This window comes from Myotis yumanensis, unplaced genomic scaffold (genome assembly GCF_028538775.1).
Source record: "Myotis yumanensis isolate MYYU_CA2020_CCGP unplaced genomic scaffold, mMyoYum1.0.hap1 SCAF_8, whole genome shotgun sequence".
Taxonomy (NCBI): domain Eukaryota; kingdom Metazoa; phylum Chordata; class Mammalia; order Chiroptera; family Vespertilionidae; genus Myotis; species Myotis yumanensis.
This window is the reverse complement of record NW_027223759.1, coordinates 2,130,698-2,152,264: the sequence shown is the minus strand read 5'-3', so window position 1 is coordinate 2,152,264 and position 21,567 is coordinate 2,130,698. Positions and strand designations below refer to the sequence as shown.

General features: G+C 44.4%; 1 protein-coding gene across 1 annotated transcript in view; it reads right to left on the bottom strand.

The window, feature by feature from the left end:
* COL3A1 (collagen type III alpha 1 chain) overlaps window positions 1-21,217 on the bottom strand; it is a 37,840-nt gene extending 16,623 nt beyond the window's left edge. Inside the window, exons 1-21 of the mRNA XM_070421665.1 lie at window positions 21,001-21,217; window positions 11,666-11,868; window positions 11,365-11,415; window positions 10,808-10,921; window positions 9,508-9,588; window positions 7,705-7,758; window positions 7,199-7,252; window positions 6,302-6,355; window positions 5,618-5,671; window positions 5,400-5,453; window positions 4,735-4,788; window positions 4,263-4,307; window positions 4,078-4,131; window positions 3,623-3,667; window positions 2,977-3,030; window positions 2,331-2,429; window positions 1,728-1,772; window positions 1,488-1,586; window positions 1,237-1,290; window positions 1,018-1,125; window positions 781-834 (exon numbers count right to left, since the gene is read on the bottom strand). Coding sequence (XP_070277766.1) covers window positions 781-834; window positions 1,018-1,125; window positions 1,237-1,290; window positions 1,488-1,586; window positions 1,728-1,772; window positions 2,331-2,429; window positions 2,977-3,030; window positions 3,623-3,667; window positions 4,078-4,131; window positions 4,263-4,307; window positions 4,735-4,788; window positions 5,400-5,453; window positions 5,618-5,671; window positions 6,302-6,355; window positions 7,199-7,252; window positions 7,705-7,758; window positions 9,508-9,588; window positions 10,808-10,921; window positions 11,365-11,415; window positions 11,666-11,868; window positions 21,001-21,085 — 1,515 coding nt within the window. The 5' untranslated portion in view covers window positions 21,086-21,217. The remainder of the gene's footprint in view (window positions 1-780; window positions 835-1,017; window positions 1,126-1,236; window positions 1,291-1,487; window positions 1,587-1,727; window positions 1,773-2,330; window positions 2,430-2,976; window positions 3,031-3,622; window positions 3,668-4,077; window positions 4,132-4,262; window positions 4,308-4,734; window positions 4,789-5,399; window positions 5,454-5,617; window positions 5,672-6,301; window positions 6,356-7,198; window positions 7,253-7,704; window positions 7,759-9,507; window positions 9,589-10,807; window positions 10,922-11,364; window positions 11,416-11,665; window positions 11,869-21,000) is intronic.
* Window positions 21,218-21,567: the final 350 nt, after the last annotated feature.

Here is a 21,567-nt window from a genome sequence, read left to right as displayed (position 1 = left end):
CGAGTGAGCAGGTGAGTGAAAGGGCCCGCATCCGCCTAGACACGGGCAATACTTAGGCTACAACTAGAGAACTTCATTGGTCCTGTTTGTACAGGGTGCTCTTTTTTCTTTTTAATCCTCACCTGGGGACAAGTTTTTATGGAGTTTTAGGGAGAGAGAAACACAGATGTGAGAGAGAAACATAGATCGATTGCTTCCCATACATGTCCAGACCAAGGTTCAAAGCCGCAACCTCCACCCGCCTGAGCCACCTGACCAGGGCTCTTTGGTCTCGTAAAGAAAGCTGGCATGTTGCTGAGTCGCTCAGCATAAAGTCAATGTTAACTACGAGCTCAGATTTTCACATTGGAAATATTTTAAGGCAACGTGGATGAATGTCACAGGCTTAAAAAACAACATCTAGTGAACTTAACATTATATATCGGTGCATATAAGAGCTAAATATCTTCGTTGGCATGAAATCATATTTGTATAGCACTTCAATGTTTTCAAGGAAGCTTTAAGCATTTTAGTTTATCTTATTCTTGCAATGGGGCTGCGGTGAGCAGTTCCCCACTGACAGGTAAGTTCAAGGGCTCTCACAGCGGAAGGGACTTGTGTGGGTCAGGAAGGTGGAAAGGTGGCTGCTTGAGGCTGGAGCCGCTGGCGATGGCTGTGCTTTGGAAACGGTCACATTTCTGCCAGACGTGTAAGTGTTAATGAACGGGGAGCCGTGCAGAAGTAATGGGGCGGCCTACGTGCAGGCCTAGCACTTCAGAGAATAGGAACCGGGGGGCCCACCTTTTCTCCGGGAAGGCCGTTGGCTCCAGCAGCTCCTCGGAATCCGGGCGCGCCCTGGAACCGTGAGAGGCGAGGATTTCAGTCCAAAGCAAGAAAGCGTCTCATGACCCTGAGTGGCCATAGGGATGCCCTCCCGCTAGGAAATGCCTCGAGACAACATGGGGGGGCTCCCCCGAGAGGAAGAGCCAGGCGGCCTCCCCTGCAGGCTTTGCATTTGCGGGGCCGTGGAAGACATACCCTCTCTCCTGGGGCTCCCGGGGCTCCGTTGGAACCAGGTTCTCCAGGCGAACCGGGCTTGCCGTCTTCACCCTTAGTGCCCGGCAGCCCGGGGATACCAGCTTCCCCCTGAGGACGGAGGCCCGCAGGGGGCTGGTTAGCGGGGCGCTCGGTGGCCTGTCCCTTCCCACCTGGGCTGTGCTTTTCTAGCCGACAGCCACACCCCTGGGGGACACTTACTCGCTCCCCGCGTGCTCCGGGCTCTCCTTTGTTACCGTTCTTACCGGGTTCGCCCTAAGGGAACAGAATCTTGGTTTTAAAATGGGGAGGGGGGAGGGGGGATAGACCAATGAAATCATCCCCAGTAGCATTCACTTATAACATGCGGTGAAAGCAGCAGGAACGCAACAAGAATAGAAAGCTTGCCACCTGTGCGTCTGTTGTGAGAACAAAGCCACACCTTTCAGGGCACAGAGGGAAGAGGAACTTACGGCAGCACCTCGCTGGCCGGGAACACCATTGGTACCGGGCGGGCCTGGGGGACCCCGGGCTCCGGACAGGCCAGGAGCCCCAGGAATGCCAGCGGGACCCTAGAAACAAGCCCAGAAGAATAGTCTTAGTCACACTTGTGTGTGAATAGCTCACTTCAACGTCACAGCTGTCTCGTCATGCAAAATACTGAGGAGCCAGTAGTGGTGTGGGGGCGAGAGGAGGGAGAGGGGCCATCTTACCATTTCACCTTTGCCGCCGGGACTCCCATTGTTCCCAGGAGGGCCCTGGAGGGGAAGGCGTGTTAGTAACAATGCAAATAGTGCGGCTACCGCTCCGGAGGCCTTGTTCACAGATTTGTTCGCTGAGCTTGTGATGGGTGTTGTGGTGGGTGTTGTGGTGGGTGTTGTATGCTATAGAGATCGGGTGATTCCTCCCAGTACAGCCCCGTACATAAAATGCAGGCTGCTGTTACCATCACTGGGATAAACCACAAATAGCATGCACTCGTTCTAAATAATTAAATCAGCAGATAGAATAGGTTCGGTCTGGTTTCTTCTCTGAATCTTTTATCAGCGATTCAGTTGGGGGGGTAGGCTTTGAAGTGTCAGAAAACTAGCTTCAAATTCTCTCTGTGTCGATAAACAGTGAATTCCTCAGTTCTAGAAGAGGGCAGACCTCACCAACCACGAGGTCAGCGCCAATCAAATCCGCATTCTTCACAGCAGAGCACTGAGCAAGGTCCCCCCACCCCCAAAAGTAATCTCCGTGGACAGCAACACTGGGCTCCACGCTTCCATGAAGCAGTGGCGTGCCCGCCCCCTCGGGCCCAGGGCGGTACGCACCGCAGGGCCCGGAGCACCAGCGTGTCCCTGAGGTCCAGGTTCTCCTCTCTGTCCGGGGGAGCCGTTTGAGCCAGGAGAGCCTGCAGGTCCGACTTCGCCCTGAGGGAGAGCCCGAGGCGGTCAGCTTCCCTGGCCACGTCCCATCTCCCAGCAGTTTCCTTCCTCCCCCCCGCTTCGGGCTGCAGGAGGGGGACGATGCTGACTCTAGCTAAAGGACGGCTGCATATCCTCTCTCTGAATCCTTCACCGTAGAGGCAGAGAGAGATGGGACCTGTGGGTGTGACTCTGTTATCTCTCTGTCCCAGAAAGCGACCGGGAAAAGAGAGAAATGGCCTCAGAAGGACATGAGGGTGGCGGAGCGCCAGGTGTAAGACGCTTGGAATCCGGAAACGGGAAAGGGGCAAAGTGACGAAGGGGACCAGGCTCGGAGGTGAGCGCACAGGCAAGTGCGCAGCCGCCGTGCCATAAAGTTGGACATCTGAGATGTATGTCCGCAGCACTACTGCCCCCAAGATTTAAAAAGGAAGAGGGCTTTGTAGACCGGTTCAGATAGAAGATATCTGTTTGGTCACAAAAAATCTTTCAAGATGCAATGATGTGGTTGCCTCCAGGTTGTACCTTCTCTTCGATGGAGATGCACGTTTACCTTAGCACCGGGGGAACCGGGGAATCCTGCCGTTCCGGGGGGACCGGGTGGGCCCTGCAAGGATTAAGGACCGTTTCAAGAACTCTGAGCCACGTGAACAAGAGCTAACGCTACTGGTAACATGTGAGCACACACACAATACAGGAGACAAGTGTGCACGTGAAATACTGGGTGGGTATCCTTATGGATGAGTAGCATGTGGAGGAACATGCGATAAACTAAAATGGGAGTGAATTCTGAAGGTGGGGAGTTTGGGGCCTCCCCCGCCCCCCGCTCCTGACTTCTGCCCCAAACTCTGTGACTTTTTGTGGGTCCAGAGCCCTGAGCTCTCGTTTAGAAAACAGAGGTCACATTGTCTTCTGTCTTAGTTGCCGTATCTAATACTGACTGTTAACTCACATTGTAAGCATCGTGCAGATGTTAGCAAGTGGCCGAGTGAACTAACAATGAGGAGCATCAGAACGAATGAACTTAGCGTTTCTAGATGAACTGTGTCTAGATTTTATGCTGGGGTTTAGTGTCCGTTTGGGTCAGATGTTTATGACAATGCTGAGTTTGGGTCTACCATCCCTATGACTCCAAGATCCCACCACCACAATCTCTCACCTCCCCGAGGCCAGCCAGGGTCAGGTGACCAGCTACTTACCGGTTGTCCGTCACTTCCTCGAGCACCATCATTACCTCGAGCCCCCTAGAAAGAGAAGTTTGTCTTAAATATCTCCTGGATTCTGAAACACTGGTGACCAGTAGTATTTAGATTAAAAATCTGACTCAATTGAGTTAACTTTTCCTTAAATACATTAACATCTACTGACTGATTAGATATATTTTGGAGCCAACTTGTTAAAACCCATATATATATAGCAATGATCTAATGTAGAATGATTGGTGTCTGTATTTTACAAACTGAATGGGCATTACATATGCAAAGGCTTTGATAACATATGCAAAGTTAACACTTACACAGCCTCAGCAGGGACAATCACTAAGAAACACCTGTTTCCCTGCAGTTATGGCTCAGGTGCTACGCCCTGGCTGAGACCCTGAGACCCTGTGGCTCCGGGTTCGAGCGAGAGAGCGAGCTGGGGCTGAGGTACTCACAGCGGCTCCAGGGAGTCCCGGCCGGCCTCTCTCCCCAGGAGACCCTCGGGGACCCTGCAGAATGAGGTGGAAAGGACGGTTATACTTTGAACTTGACAGTGTAAAAGCAGAGGCGGAGGGAGCAAGGCAGGGCGGGGTGGGATGGAGGTTGCTGTGAAACTGAAGAGCCCGTAAGAAAGGATTACCATGGGGCCCGGAGCTCCGTTTTCACCAGGAAGGCCGTTTTCACCCTGGGAACAGACAACACGTGACCATCAGGCAACAGGGAGAACGGGTCTAGTTTTTTAAACATAGCATTTTGTGAAAAACTCTATGGGACCCAAGGAAAAAACATACATTTTAACAATATCAAGTTTCTGTAACACTTTTTTCTTTACCAGAAATATCACTTTCTGTATTTTAAAAACATGTGGCTTTAATAGAAGTAATTCCCGAGTTACTCAGCGATGTCCACTCATTTCTAATCTCGACAGCTTGAGGCATCAGTTCTCGTGGAAGCTTTCACAGGGCATCTCAGTTACTCACTATCCCGTAGCTCTTACAATGCAAAACTCCGGTGGATTTCAGAAAAAGCTAAACCTCCAGTAGAAATCTTAAGCGTAGCTGCACCATTCACATGAATCTGCTTATGAAAGTGAGATTTTTGCTGGGATTCACCTTTAATCCAGGAGCACCCGTTTCGCCCTTTTCTCCATTCCGTCCATCGAAGCCCTATGAAGTGGATAAAAGAGTAAACACGTTAAAATCTGCTAATAATGCAGAATGCTCGAAAACTTTACATTGATTTTTGATTGCTAGTTTTCCACCTAACAATATGTTCAACATTAACTTAAGTAATTTAAAACTCCTTTGAATAGATTGAAGATATTTGATGTTGATTTTACAGTAAAAAAAAAAAAAAGCGCTGAACTAATTAGAAAGTATAGTTGAGTCCAATTTAGAAGTTGCCTTAACTTTAGAGCAGCAAATATCTGTTTCATAGATTTTAATTATAGTAAGTTGGTAGATTTTTGGCTCAGTTGGTTCAATCTAATATTTTGCCTAGAATAAACTTGCTTAATTCTATCTGTAAGTCATATTGATTAAGACAATAAATATGCATAGCCATTAGAATATATTTATGTTTTTTGACAGTTGTGATAAGAAAACTACATTATTCTTTCCCACGTCTTGTATACGCTTAAAATTAGCTTCACTACTTTGTATAAATAACTAGTTTGTTGTTAGAGTCGGCCGTTTGGGGAATATAGTCAGTGATATTGGTTAGGCGAATAACACTGACAAATGAAACCGCGCATAGTCGATTTAGAAGCTCTACTTACTCTGTGACCTTTCATTCCAGGGAATCCAGGCATGCCCGCTGGGCCTTTCATACCCTAAAGTTAAAGAGTGGGAGAGATTTTCATGAATCCTCAGTGAGAAGCACAATCCAGCAGTGAAATGCCTTCTATTTTCAAGGTCAGTTCAATGTAACTAGAGAACAACTTTCAAGTGAGAAGCCTTGTGATTGTTCATTAACTCAGCGGATGTGATGACTTACCGGAGGACCAGGCAGTCCTCGCTCTCCGGTTCGTCCGGGCCTTCCAGATTCCCCCTGGGGAGAGGAAGAAGCCGTGTAAGTGACAAACACATTGCAGACAATGAGCAAACTGACTCCTCTGCATTTTTCTCACCAAGAACCCATGCAAATGGTTGTGCTAAACATCTCACGCTGAGGTCAGCTTTCCTAACAGAAGAAACGAGGGGGGCTTCTCCCACCTCAGTGTAAACCTGTGAGTCATGCAGGCGCCTCTCACCACTGACATAGAACGACCGTCTCAATCCCGAGAAGAATGTGCAATTGGAAATAAGTGGGAAAGACAGAGTAGCATAATAGTAAAGGTGTTTAGAAGTTTTGAAATCCATAAGGTACTGATAGCAGTTTCTTCGGTGCAAGAGGCAGAGGGAAGAAACTTCTCCCTCCTCCCATTGAGTGACACAGTCACTGGGTGAGGCTTCTTGGTGGACATTTGGGGGTTCTGCTGTTTAGAATTTAGCAAGCGGTACATGTACTTATGCAAATACTATTAACCTTAGATATTCAAATATTAATATGAGCTAAAATGTCACTAAGGTAATTTTTGAATAAAGTTTTTCTCTCTGAAATTGTGGCCTATGGTGCATGCTACTTAGAATATTCCAAGTTGAAGTTTGCTGTATCTCCATTCAGTCCTTAAAAACTTACATCTTTTCCAGCGGGACCAACTGGACCAATAGCACCAGGAGGTCCTGGAGGGCCCTAAAAATAAGGAAATTAAAAGTAAATAAATCTGGAGCTGTTTCAGTTACAGTCAATTAATTATTACGTATTGTATGCATTAGTGGAAGAAACCTCCTTTTAGAAAACACTCTCAGTATTTTTTATCAAGGAAATAACACATTGAGTTAATATTATACCTATATTGTATCCAGTTTTTACTGTTTGTTCAACTTATTTTTAAAAATTAAACATTTTTTAATGTTGACTTTATTGTAGGAGCCTCTTTCCCCCAGCCCCCTTTGTTAAATTTATTTTTTATGAAAATTAAAAATATCATGCATCTATGTTTTATACCACATGTGTATATTTATACATTTTGATACAATTTTCCATTTTTGAGATATTGAATTTTAAATATATAGTTATTTCCAAATACTTTGAAATAACGTCACCTTACTTATTTACATAGCATGTTTTCCTAGAGAATCCTATTAGATTATGTTTATTTCTACTAAATCAAGTTTTACAAATCATATATCAGAAGAGTAGCTATGCAGGTAAAATGAGTGGCTATAGGAAGATTAAATCTATGTTTAAGAGATAGAAGATTTGTATCTGCCCTAGTAAGTGGATTATTGTAATTTCTAATTAGCCAGAGAACTCCTAGAGTAAACAGTGTCTCTTAGATATTTAAACCATTAAAAGAGTCCAAAAGGTCTGTGAAACCCATTCAACTATCATAAAAATACCATTTATTGTTATAAGTCGAAAGCATAAACTTAATCTATACTTTGTAGGGACCTATGGTTAAGTTTTAGAAAATGAAGGTGGTTTCTATACAGAATTCTCAATTTATTAAATGTAGATGTGACGGTTACTCACCGAAGGACCAGCCTGCCCAGGTTCACCGGGGGGGCCTTGGTAGCCCGGAGAACCCTAGTGGGTAGAATAATGTGTAAATATTTTTAAAGTAACTTAATCTTCACATGATTAATTTACATTTGAAGACAGTGTGCGATCAAGATTTTTAAGTGAGGTCAGCAAATTTCGTTCCAGTTTATAAAGATGGAAGCCAAAAACTCTCAGATCAGAATCAATTTAATTGATTCCATTTCATCTGCTTAATTCCACTGAAACCGAATTGTTTCAAACTTGAGTCATATGACATACAAATTAAACGTGTGGTTTGATTTGACCAAGTTTTAATTGCTAATATTTTGTTTGTGGGAAGGAATTAAACATCTTTGCAGGAATGAAGGTTTCTTGGTTGCGACTTCTTGACTTCAGGGGAACTATGCATGCTGATGTGGCTGAATGACCGCAGGGTCTGTGTTACCTTGACTAATAGAACATGCATGAAGAGGAAGCACCACTGTGGCTATACTTACAGGGGAGCCAGGATGACCAGATGCACCAGGAGGGCCGGGAGGGCCTGGGGGACCCTGGAATGCAAATTTAAAGAATAAGTACAAAATAAATGCATCTGAAATACACTTTCCTCAAGCCTCAAAGAGACGCCATTGCATTGGAATGATAACGGTATCTTTAAAAATGTGAACAATTAGTATGTAATAGCTACTGATGTAATAGCTCTTCATGGATAGGATTAATTTTGTTATATTTACAATACAGATATTACAACAATATCAATTTAAATGAAATTCCCACTGAATCAACAACATTTATTGATAAATATTATAATTTGTTGGCCTGAAACCCCCCAAAGGGGATTTAAAATCTGGAAAAAATGCAGCGAAATGCTATGAAAATCCCTTCAACATTGGGATGCTGGTACAAGGAACATTTTATTTTTATTTTACTGCCTGGAAGCCCAACTCATTGTAGAAAAGTAGTTATCTGCATTCTACACAATCTCATTTCTAAAAACAATGGTGTAGATCACCCCAAAAGTTCTCAGTGCATCACTGAGTTATGTAGACATGGAGATTGAGATGTGCATCTGAGAATCATCCATATTTGGGACAATGATGAATTACAGTTGTAATCAATTGACTTATCATTTTTTTCAGAACTGTAGATTAAACTAGAAAAGATTCAGTGTTGTAACCTGCTATTTTTAAATACTGTTAATACATTTATAAAACCACAGTATGTCATTAAATTTTATCTTATGACTTATTTTCTGGAATATTAATAAGTAGTGGCTTTTCAGTGTTCGTTTTTTAAGTAAAAACTGTATATCTGATTTAAACATAGCGTTCATAATATGAATACAGCTGATTAAGAGCAGCTGCTAACATAGTTAATATAATTCCCTGGCTTTGAAAGAGACATACACATACAAATCACAGCCCCTGTAACTTTAGAGATTTGTAAAAGTCTCCTTTTGTAGTTTATGTACATTTTAATGGTCTTTCTTTAGCCACTTCATTTGGATGTATTAGTTAAAATTTTGTCATTTTAGAAGTCACAAATATGGGGACCAATGACCTGGGCAACAGTGTGCCATAATCCCTGGGAATCCAGTCTTAGCTTATATACCTTTTGCTCAGTGAAATGGTCACCTTACCTAGTGTTGCTCCTTCTGATAGGCCCTCTACAACAGGGTCATTTGCATGGGACACCATGCATCATGGGCACGTGCCCAGAGCTAAATGCTTTTTGCTATTTTCTTCTCTCAAAACTCTAGGTCATTTACATCGAAAGAAACCCTTTGGGTACAATGTGAGGAGCTATCATTATGGTAGATGAACTTAAAGGCTTGATGAATCCTGTGAATAATTGTATTTGATTCCAGGATATGAGTTGAGACAGATTGGGATATTGGACATTCATCACCCAACATGTCATCTAGAAAGTAGCATTTAATTAATGAAAAGACAATAAAAGAAGCTTCTGAAAAACTTAGATGAGAGAGAAAGTGGCAGTAACAATGTGGTTAAAATGAAGAATATATGAGTGTGAGACCTAAGCATGAAAGCAGGTGGGCCCGGTATAGGTGGTTCTAGAAGACAGAAACGAGTGACAAAACAGGCAGAAATGAGAAGGTAAGGAAAAAGTTAGCGAGGATAGAGGATCGTGATTATCCTACCACCTCCTTCCCCATCCTTCATAGGCAACAAGCTATTTATACAATGATGCTAAAATACCGTATCACTGGAAGAACAAGCATTCAAGATTCATCAGAGACTAAATGATGCTCTACAATCCCGAGAAACCCTTGTACGTACAGCTGGCCCGGGATAGCCTCCGAGACCCGCTCCTCCTACTCCGGACTTGACATCGTAGGACTCAAACTGGGGAGAATAGTTCTGCAGCAAAAAGACCAGACAGATACAATCATTTTGGTATATAGATCGCGGTTCTTTTCAAAAGCATTTAGAGGCAGTGCATGCAACACCCACTATCCACCGCGAGAACCTCCCCGCACGCCAGAGGATGTGGGACGTATTGTTTCGTTATCTTGCTTAGCCTGTCTCTCTATAGCTTTCTATTCTACAGAAGGAGGTGCTAACTGCTTGCAATGTCAATCCCACGTAATCTGCTCCTGTATGCTCTTACCCAGAACATTTCTCAGTGACATTCACAGCCTCAGAAACATAGGAGCAGAGGCTGGTTGAGGCCAAAGAGCTTTCAGAGGATGAATAATCTGACCTTCTCATTTGGAGCCGAAAAAATGGAGAAGTCAAATTATTTTCCCAACAGTTAATGATACAAGTAAAATATACCTCCCCTGGCTTTGGGTTGATATGCGAAACAGGTTCACCCCAAAACCAAACATCTGCGTAGAAAATAAGCCCAAGAATAAGAGAAAGGCTCGTGTGTTGGTTGAATTTCTTTGGAGATGATTCTATTTTGAATTGTAGGTTTAGCAAGGGGTTCTGATTGGTACCAGGGTAAGGATAAGTTAGGTGATATTCTTTGCTTCTCATTAATTGATGTTTGAAAATAATTTTTTAAAACTCATAGTGATTTGTGTACGTTTTAAAATTTCTCCTTACTCCATCACAGCGGAACGGGTGTTTTGTTTATGTGCTTGGTTATCTGTTTTACGTGCGGAGTTAGTTGCTTGCCATGAGTTTCAAGAGGAACATAATCCTGTTGACTTGAAGTCAATAAGGAATGTGCACAGCTCAACTGCTTTTCATGCAAACTTCCAGAAGCTCTGCCATTGGGTGATAAGGGAAGTCGACACAGTTGCAGCAGTTCCTAAACTCTCTCGCTACCCCTTTTGGCAGTTGGTGGTTCATTTCTCACACATTGCGCACATGGCATATGCCTGCTGAGGAGTGGGGAAGGTTTGCAGAGATATAGTAGTAATAGCATTAGCATAATGAGGAAGAGTAAATCTCTATAAAACATTTAGAAAAGTACCCAGCACTTGTCAGCACTAAATAAGAATTTGTTGAATATGTAAAATCAGAGAATAGAGATAAGGAGCCCACAGGAGAGAAATGTGATATCGGCTAAAGAAAAGGCAATGAGGAGAGAGTTTTAACAAGGGAATCTTTTTGCCCAGACATGTATTACCTGGCCACCAGTAGGGCATGATTCACAGATTCCAGGGGCGCCGGGAGAACCAGGGGTACCTGGCTGCCCGGGAAGACCAGGGTCGCCATTTCTCCCAGGAATACCAGGAGGGCCCTAAAAAAAATCATAAAAACGAATCAAACAGTGAAAAGTCCTAGTGACTCAGAATCATTATCAAGTAGCAGCTTCTCTGCTTTATAAATTGAGGAATCAATATAAGTAATGCATTTTCTTGGGAAAATATACCTTTTAAATGAAATCATATGAATAGTTTCAATGCCATTTATGCCTTTGTATAGTGACCTTTACTTTATTTTGGAAACTGTTCATGGGGATGAGGACACTATATAAAGTCTGGGAAGTCTGACTCTTCACACAGACGATCGTGGAATCTTCGTTTGAGAGGTTTTGTGTCATTATTGAAATACGTGCTACCAAATAAATGTATAAATGGTGAAAGTTCAATTATGAAAAGGCTATTAGATTTTTTTTTTTTTTTTAAAAAAAGCAAACGACTCAAGGAGCTAATGCTATTCCACCGAAGGATGTTTACTTACGGGATCTCCCTTCGGGCCTTGAGGTCCATGGCCATTCGGAGGGCGTGTGGGCTAACAAATGGAGAAGATACAGATTAAAAAGACGTAGGAGCAGCTTTCCCATGAGGTCTGTCCCAGGTTGCATATCTGTTTCTTACCCCAAACCACACCCAGTCTCTGGTTTTAAACCAAGAATGTTCACCTTTTACGTGTAATGCTAACAGGGTTGTTGGACAGGCTCCTTTCCCGGACCTGGGAGATAGGACCTAGCCACGTGCTTAAACACAGATCTGAGGGAGGCGGGGCTGTGCTCTCCACTTACAGTGGTCGGAGGCTGAGGGCACACCGCGCAGCATTCTCCGAACGGGATCTCCGGGTTGGGGCAGTCCAATTCCTGGTCATCACAGATTATGTCATCGCAGAGAACAGATCCTGAGTCGCAGACGCATATTTGGCATGGTTCTGGCTTCCAGACATCTCTGTCCGCGTAGGACTGGCCGAGATGGGAGCATCCTCCATCAATAACTGGAAAGCAGGTAAGATGGTGTGACATTTGCTCATGTTTTGCCGAAATGTGCTTTTCACTATCATGTCATGACTGTTTCCAACAGCCAAAGTAGAGCTGGTTCGAAACAAATAATTTATTCCTTTCATTACGTGTATCTTCTTATGAGCTTGCTTATGCAAAGAAAAAATGAAAGATCCACAAAGTTAGGTACCAAGAATAGCCTATTTTTCCTACCTACTTTGCTAAGTAGTAAGAGGTTGCGTGGAATACCAAATCTGTTTACGAACATCACATCGGGACAGCATAGCAAACTTCTTGTAAGGCCAGGAAGTACTTAAATTTTATTTAGAGTAAGGATTTAGCACCGATGGAAACCACACAACACGAAACTTATTTATTAATTGTACCATTGAAAATAAGCCTGTCAACCCAATGGCTAGGATGGGCTCCAGCAGCAGATGGGAGCACTGGACTATAGGTGATTGTGTCAGGGCCTCGGAAGACGATCTGGATTTTATTAACCTCGCTGAGAAGTTCAGGGGAAACGCAGCTGCTCTTGGCAGCCTAACACCCGTCCAGAACCCTGGGAAAGCTAGCGACACTGGTTGCAGTTACAGAATCTCGCCGCCAGCTCTTTGGGGCTGCAGTAGGCCAACGTGGTATGACCATATGTTGGATGTGCCATGCGGATGTGAAGAGGTTTCCAAATTACAAAACAAAGGTGTTTTTTTAAACAAATATTGGTAAGACCTAAATAATAATAATAATAAAAAAAACACATGAAAAATATGAATCATGACCATTTGGGGCTCATAATGTCCCCAGATTTGCTTCAACGTAAATTTTCGGCTGTTTCAGCAGCTATTACCAGTGAATCAGCGTAGGGGTTGCCAAATAGAGCCTGGTCCGGGTTCTGCAAGCATGAGCTGTGGTTGTGGTGAAAGGCAGCCTCGGCTTGAGGATTGCTACGCTAGCTGGCCAGCACTGAATAAATCAAAGAAGTTTCTAAATATCTGCAAAAAGTTTTGCAAACAACGAATGGTGTCCTTGCTGTCCAGTATTTGCATTTTTGTGAAAAGTGGACTTTTATTTTATTTTCTCAGAGCCAAGATCTTCAAGTGCCCGCTGAAGCGGCCTGCCCGCGGGAGGTCAGTGGTTCACAGCCACACTTGGCCGCCTGGTCCCCAGAGGCCTTGTGCGGGTCCTGAGCTTTTTACATACAACCACGAAATCCCCTTGTCAGCTCCCGTTTCTCCATCCCCCTCACATGGCTGCAGGGATAACGGTTTAGGTTTGTGCTGAATATTCGGGGCTTACAGGGTGCGGGGGTGAGTGGCAGTTCCCGGAAAGGAGAACTCAGAACCTGCCAACGCCCCAGCACCATCGCCTCCCCTCCTGTGCCCACTCACAGGGAAGCGACGACTTTCACGACCTCGCGCAACACCCTCCATCGATTCAAGAAGTTTAAAAGTTCGTTCTTACTTGGTGTTACAGTCACCCAACTCGGTCCACCGCTCATAGCAGAAGGCATGGTAGTTTCATTGCAATGTTTAGCAGGCAAGCTATTCTAGTTCCTCCTTCGTGTTTGAAACAGATATAGGAGGATATTGGGGGGAAAATGTCGTCTAAACTTTTAAAGAATCATTCCTTTATACTTCGTGAGCATAAAGGCTGAAGGCCGAACGTGGACGTCAGGCCAGTGAGCAGGCCTGCTCAAATGGTGCTAAGAAAGATGGGCCTGAGAGGGGCCCACACTTCTTCATATTTTTATGAGCAGTGACGCTGCAGAGGGGCTGGCATTGGCCTCACTGTTCTCCAGGCATAACTGACACCCTCAGCTTACTGCGTTTCCAGGAGAGATCTGAAAGTTTTAATGAGATGGAAGCCAGTTTAAGAAAATTGCATGACAGGCTTCCTTTGGTCTTTGCATTGGCTTCCTTAAAAAAACAAAAACAAAAAAAACCCAACAATCAAACAAAAAACTCTCTCTAAATTAACTTTATGAAACGTTCCAACAGACTGGTTTTAGGTCAGGCTTCCCCCATTAACAGTGTGGATTTCGGGCTGCCCGGGCCCCTGAGAACGCCACTGGAGCACAGAGCGATGGCTGCAGGTAGTGATACCGCAGAGACTAGAGCCTCGGTGTGCTTACCACACACACAAGGTAACCATGTGGGGGTGGATGCATTACTTGACCGTGGTAACCATTTCACAATGTACATGTCTAGGAAATCAGCACATGTGCACTTTAAATACATACAACTTCATATCAACGATGCTTCAGCAAGACTGGGGAAAATGCTACTGCTTTATATGAATGAGTTTTCAGCTCTTTGTCTCTGGATCAGGCACACCTTTCTATGTTTAATACAGGACCTGTTATAAAAAATGAGTTATTGAGCACTGATGACGTATCAGACACAAGTGAGGATGACAGTTTAAGCTAGGGTCGCGTAGCTCATATTTTAAATGTCTTCTCTTCCTGTGTCCTTCAAGTGCCTTAAAATTAGCATGCACTTCCTCCTGTGTACTCACCCTCCTGTTCTGTCCCATTGAAGGTATCGTCACATCACTAGAAATAAGTGTTTTCCATTTGCTCTGCAAACGCTAAATGCATGAGCACAATATTGACTTCCTAACACTGTAAGCAAATTTGTTAGAATTGGGTTAAGCTCTATGTTATACAACAAAGCTTGCTCTGCGGCCCCCTGTGCCCAAGTTTTCTTAGAAACCATGTGCATTGTGCTTTTTACAACCCAGAGGCCTCAACGGGAGGCCTGAGTTATTTGAGAGCACGTCTCCTTTTTCTAAAAGTGATGTTGGTCTAAGCGACAAGAGAACGTTGGAATGCTTGCAAATGAAGAACGGATGCCGTGTATGTCCTGACGTAACTTATTTCACAGACGGGAGAGGGATTTGCTCTCTGAAAAGGCAGTTCTAGAAGCTTGGGGCTGAGGGTCAGACTTTTCTCTGTTGCGTTCCCTCGGTCACTCTGTTGAAAGAATGGTGACTTTCAGGCCGTCTCCTCTCCTTTCCTGTTCTGCGCATGACACACTGGTTGGCAATATGTCCTCCCGGAAGCTGACACTCTTACACAGATGTGGCATGGCCTCGGGTTTAGCGTGCTAGCCCAGTTACACGTGGGGAATCATGGCGCCCACAGGGGAAACGTTTGTCTTCAAGAGGACAAAATGGTCCAGTTTGCCATGCGCAGCATTTAGAAATGGAATAGAAAAGGGGACTCGTGAATGAAAGTCATCTCATGTCATTCCCTTTGATAAAAAAAATAAGAGAAATCCTTTTGCAAACAAGCTAAGTAAAAAGCACATCATCTCATTCTTACTACTGGACAAGTAATAGATTTCCCAGTTTCTTCCCTTATTGTAATCAGTTAAGCCAAGCCCCCTGTTCTAGTTTGTAATTAACTTTAAACTCCACCTCTTACATCACTTGAGTTTTCCGGTCCCTTTACAAAGCACTGTCCTGAAATAAATTTATTTATGGTCACACAAGCAGCTCATTAGACTAAATCATGACCTTACTGGGATCTAAATTACAAAACAAGATGAAGCTAGTATCTCATCATCTACTCTTAGCTTCTTTTATTTCCTACCTCTCTGGTTTGGAACTTTGGAGAAAAATAAAACCAACTAACACAATTTAATATTTTTAGATATGCTGAAATCTTGCCTTTGTTTTCATTCTTCAAATGTTAATTTATGCTGAATTTATTGTTGTGACTAAAACTAATGCAAATTATGTTTGTCTTAATTCCACTTTTGTCGTAAAAATAATATTCCCTAAAGCATCCACGTTGTTAATTTAGCTTGAGTGACAAGTTTAATATTTTTCTCTTCTCTTTTTACTGATAGATATGACAAGTCAGTCATCATAACATTATTTTCTTGTTACGTTAGAAAGTTGAATATTTTGTAAGTGTATATATGGAGTTCATATAGTTTCCAACTGAAATATGTTTGACTTTTAAAAGACACTAATGTTTGGAGAACATATCTTTTTGTTAAACATGTTTCTGCTGCTTTTACATTTATTGGAATATCTTTAAATATGTGAGTTAACACAAAGGATTTTGAAGGGAAGGTCTATAGATCTATAGAGATGGATCATTTCAATTTTAAAATGTTTGCATGGGCGAGGTAGATTCTGCTTCTTCTTGTCCTCACCAACAAATTTAAAAACCATCTAGAGATGATGATTCACAAAGATTTTATGATTCTCTCAACTGCTGTGCTCCGTTCCCTGTCAGCAGTTCCCAGGGCAGGGTAGGGCCAAGGTCTTATCCCCTTACGGTTTCTAAACCCTGCACGTTTAAAATCAGAGCCTAAGGAGGTAGATTTCTTGGGAAGGGACACCCGTTTTCTGCAGAACATCTTTCCTGCCTAGTCTCAAACCAAGACGTGAACATCTGGAGTTCAATTCTGTTGTTTATTTTCTCCCGACCTCGCGGGGAAGAAGTTCTCCCTCCAAGCCCACCCAGTGACATCCAGACCAGCAATAAGATGCACTTAAGACCTCGCGTCGATTTTACACACACGGAAAAGGGCCTCCCCCAGCGACAGCGAGCGGGTAGGGCTTCCGCACTCAGCGTCAAAAGCCTTATCAAGGATGTCTCCCTAAGACCCTGGTTTTCGGAAAATGTTACTAAGTCTTTCACATTCACGAACTTCTAACGTCATCAGATGCTTCCCTTCTGAGTCTAGACACATGAACATCCTATGCAGCTTTGAAGGGTGTTTCTCTGGCCTCTGCCTCCCTCCTCACCAAATAAGGCAGAAAATGCAGTTTCCGAGAAGCAAGTGCCATCTTACCACTAAAGCAGGCATTTCTCAGCGGGACTTTTAAAAGCGAGTGGACTCGTTAACAGGGTCTGACTCCTTTATCTCTGCTTTTTACATCTTTGGAGCCAGTTAATGTGTGCCCCCTGTTGGGACTTTTCCTCTTGTTCATGGAGATCGCATTGTAAATGGCAGTTCTTTGACCTCAGCTCTGGAAAGTACAAGGGATTTGTTAGTTAATCTGAAAGGAATCCACTTCTGCTGTGTTTTCATTAGGCACAGGCAGACATTCTCGCGGCTAATGTAGCGCCCCAAACTGCAGTTCACGAATGATTTGTGCTGAGAAGCTCTATCTCATTCTTTCCGTTGTCATCTTGACATGAAACAGGCAAAGTTTCCCCTTTGAAAATGCTGGGTTTGTCTTACCCCCCGCCTCTCCCTCCCCGGCTCTCTGAGCGTGGAAAACAGCGGGGCTGCTCTTTTTCCAGGGAAAACCGTTTTACAGGCAACAGTCCACTGAGCCGTTTCCAGACAGTCCGTGTAGCCCCGAAAACTACCCGTGTCGGTGCCCAGTAAAGGCAGCGACATCTTTCATGTTTAAAACCTTAAGCCTTAAGCAATCCCCGCTCGTCCCTGCGAGGCGGTGAGCTCATTTACAAAACGATGCTGCGAAATGAAAGAACTGGGCTGCCAGCCTTGGCATCTGCCTCAAGCTGTCTGCCCTGGGCACAGGGCGCTCGCTCGGTAGAGGGCACCCTTCTCTTGGAAGGGCACCCCTGTAGGTGCAGAAGCAGGGACTTGCTGGAGGGGCTGCCTACAGTCTCAACTCTGCTCCTGGGAAGCGCACAGCTCCTGGTTCCAGATTTTAAAAAATAAGCCTGTAGACAAGATATGGAGCCAGGAGGCCTCACTCAGCAAAAGGCACATCATCCCACTCCTTCTTCTTCCCAGACTCGCCTCAGGGGGTTTGCTGCTCCCCCAGTCCTGGGGGTTTCGTGCCAGAATCCCACCAGCACGTCTGTCAGCCTGTGGGCCCTGAGCCCATGGGCGTCACCACCACGAAAACCAGTATTTTGTACGAATACTTTACTCACTTAGAATTTATTCCTCAAGACTGCGGATGGTTTCTGGTTAAATTAGAAGTGAGCCTCTTCTTTAAAAAATAGACTTACCAATTCAAAATGGAGTGCTTAACAACAACAAAAAAAATCTGCCTTTTTTCCCCCTTTAGAAATGGAGCAGCTCATATATTTTCTAGGACAGTATATGATTTTTTTTCATATCTCTTTTCAATGACTGTTACAAAAATAAGAAAACCCATATACTCTAAATTTAACATATATTTTATTTCTTCTAAATACCTAGAATTTAACAGAATTTTGGTTCTAGTCTGAACACCATCATTTCTTACTGGTGTGACCTCCACTGAAGCGCTGAATCCATGTTAGGGGTTGGACACTGAGCCTTGTAAGCGATTATGCATTCTCTCCTCTTAGAAGTGTAACTGTTTCTAGTGATTTTTACGCTAACATTTCCCCATTCGGTAGCTGTGTTTCATTATGGGGGGACACAAACCAGGAAACGTGACTGCTACCTGACCCGTTACAAATTCTCCTTGCAAGCAGGAAGGAGGGATCCTCATAGCCTGTGCTACGGACCCGACTCTCGGAGTCCCCGACAATTTGCAGTTCTAACACAATGAGAGCCCTGCAGCTCACTGTCACCGTGGGAGCATCAGAATAGCAAAATATAAGCCACAACTTAGAGCACTTTTCATTAAAATGTAGCTTATCTCTTTGCCCCAACAAAGCAATATTATTGAGTAATATCTTCCTGAAATACGTATGTCAAATAAAGACTATAGCGGAAACTCAAGAAGTATTCAAAAAAAGTTGTTATATATTTTACATGTGGAATTTTTTAAATGGCCCAGAACATCAAGCTCATCTCCAAATAGTCTTTAGATATTGTGACTATGTGTATGTGGCACTATGCTATCATAATATACTTATTTTCTTAGGAAAGCCATATTTAATAGTTAACATTCATTCACGGCATATTTTTAAATCTCATTATGAAACAGGGGATCCAGCTGTGTGTGACCTTCATGTCGGCGTTGGTTCTGCAACTCCGCCGGTCAGCCACTAGGGGGTGAGTCTTTGTGCTTAAAATTTGGCATGTTCCTGAAAGGCAGGAAATATAAAACAGACCACGTTTCTCCATCGGTGGAAGCAAATACACGAATTAAATAGAACTTGCACAATTCTTTGTGAGGACATGCTTTCTGTTCCAGGACACGTGTGTGAGGAGACTAGGTTAGTGTTGGTTAGAACTGTGCTCTTTCTCAGGGCACACACGAGAACTACATGATGTTCTCCGGGCGCCCCCTGGCACCTCCCCCAAGCTCATGCGCCAGCAGAATTGTCTTGTAAAACCCATAGGGAACACAAGATGTCTTCTCTTAAAAAAATTCTTAAACATGAACAATAAGCTGAACAAAATCCCTTTCCATTTCTTTTGAACTTAAAAGCACCCAAGAGTGTCAACAAAGTTCCATAGCTGTTTATTCTTTCCTGCAGCTAAAGAGAAAAAGGGGCGTTAGAACAATTACGTAATGTTCAGATAATGGAGGCACCACACATTTTTCCTCCCCAAAGTTGGGGTTAGGAGACAAATAGCCACAGTGCTTGTGAAAAATTATAACCACTAGGCAATTACAAATATTTTGTTAGTCTTTGAACTAAACACCAAAGGTTTGTAGTCTTTCCAACAAATGGAAACTCTGTGATTTTTTTTTTCCTTTTTCAGAAATCAGAAGAATCTAAAAGCTTCACCAGAAAGTAAAAGTCTTTATTGAGGTGGGGGTGTAGTGACAGTCGCTTGGTTTTCCAGCCAAGGCGTGGGAGTTTAGCATCTTCTGGGAGGGTCCGGATGGAGAGGAAAAGGGGGGAGATGGAGAGGGTGGAGGATGAAGGACTCTGTGAGGATGGGGGGGTGAGAGAGGAGGAGAGGTGGACTTGCCTGGGAAGGGGGTGGGGTGGCGAGTGAAAGAATGAAAAGGGGGAGGAAGTGCAAAGCAGCCAAAAGGGGTGGACAGATAAGAAGGAGGGGAAAGGAAGGGGGAGAGAAGGAAGGGGGGCAGGGGTGGGGGGTGAGGGAATCAGGGATTTGAGTGTTTCTTTTCTTTGTGGCCAGAGGCTGAATAAGACTGAGGAAATGCCATTGGGGGTCCCCCCTGCTTACATATAGGACCTGTGAGAACATCAAAGGTATTTGGTACTAAAAACAAAGACAACCATTTCCAGACCCCACGTTTGCGAAGGCTATAGGTTTAGATGTGGACATTTTGTGCAAATGGAAACGGATGTGTAATGGTTTCTTCTAGCACCTTCACATTTAACATTTAAGTACTTATTCCTCTTTAAGTTCGTATTCCAATATGCCCAGGATTTTGATGACTAAGAAACGTATGGATTTAAAGGAGCATTTTCACATAATCAGACAATGAAGCAGATGCGGTTTGGGGGAAAGTAGAACATGAACATCGTTGTTTGCACTTATTAGAATACACAACACAGGAAGCTTCTGGGAGTCAAACAGCCCATGTCTGTACCTTGTTTGCAGGCAAGTCAGGCATTTCTGCTGAAGGCATGTTTTAAAAACTATCCTCTTTATCCATGCAGATGCAGGTAAAGTGCAGGACAGACATAAAGCACTAGATCCTTAACAACAAACTATTAGAAAATATGTATTAGTCAACACGCCAAGTGCTTGAAACAGAAAAAAGTTGGGAGCCATGAAACACTGGGAACAGTTGGAACCTGTTGAAGGAGTTTAAGATGACCGTGTTGCCATGTACAGAAACCTATCCAGTGAGTCTAATCATGTATAGCGTTTCCTTTAGACGATTCTCGCTGCAGGCTCTGATTTAAATGCATTCTCTTCCTGGGAAAACAGGGCTCCCTATCCCCCCCTACAAAGAACCCAGCATACAAAGGAGAGCATAACGCGTTCCAGGCGCCCGATGGCTTCCAGCTGCCCGGGAAGCATTCCAGGACGTTAGCATGCAGGACTGGGGCTTTCAAGCCGCTGTAAGAGCTCCCAGGGCCGCGAACATGAGAGCAAGTGAGTGGGAAACATCTTTATCTCAGGCACCAGCGAGCGTCTCAGTCAGAAAGGACACTCTGCTTTCTAGGCAAAGGGCTCCCCAGCAGCATCCCGGCCCCCCGCACGCTCACATCTGGGAGGCGGACACCGGGACCACCTCCCGGAACCCAGCGCCCCTCGCTGCCGCCTCTGCCCGCAGAGGGAGAGGCAGGGCCCCCGGAGCTGGGGGAACGGGCACCCACTCACCTTCCGGGAGCTGCTGGGCCAGGACCAGCGCGGGATGCAGCAGAGTGAGGAGCAGCCAGGTCCCCTTCCGCACGAAGCTCGTCATGTCTACAGGTCAGACATGAGACTCTCCGTGCACAAAGGAGAGAAGGGGCCGCTCAGAGTAGCACCATCAGTCGCCCCTGCCCTCCAGCACCGGGCCGTCCTCGCAGCCAGCCGTGGGGAGCCCGCTGCTGTGGCCTTAAATAGGAAAAAGTTTGGCTTCGCTCACTTGCCAGCCCCTTTCTGAAATATGAGAGCAGCACCCATCCCCTCCGCAGTAAAAGGAGTGATTAATATGTCTTCTGCTCGTACAGGAGACACAGCCCACCGAGGGGAGAAAGAGCACATCTGGACTGCGGATGCCTCTGTTTACGTAGGCATTTGCTGCCTGGTTTAAGCACCTATACGTCTGGGCAACTTCAGGCCAGCTCTCTCCACCTCTCTCTGCCTGGTATTTTAAGAAAATAATGGCATGCATGTACTTTTTAAAAAAATATTTTCCTTCTAACATTCCCTGCCTAATCTTAAGGATGTGTTGGTGCCCTC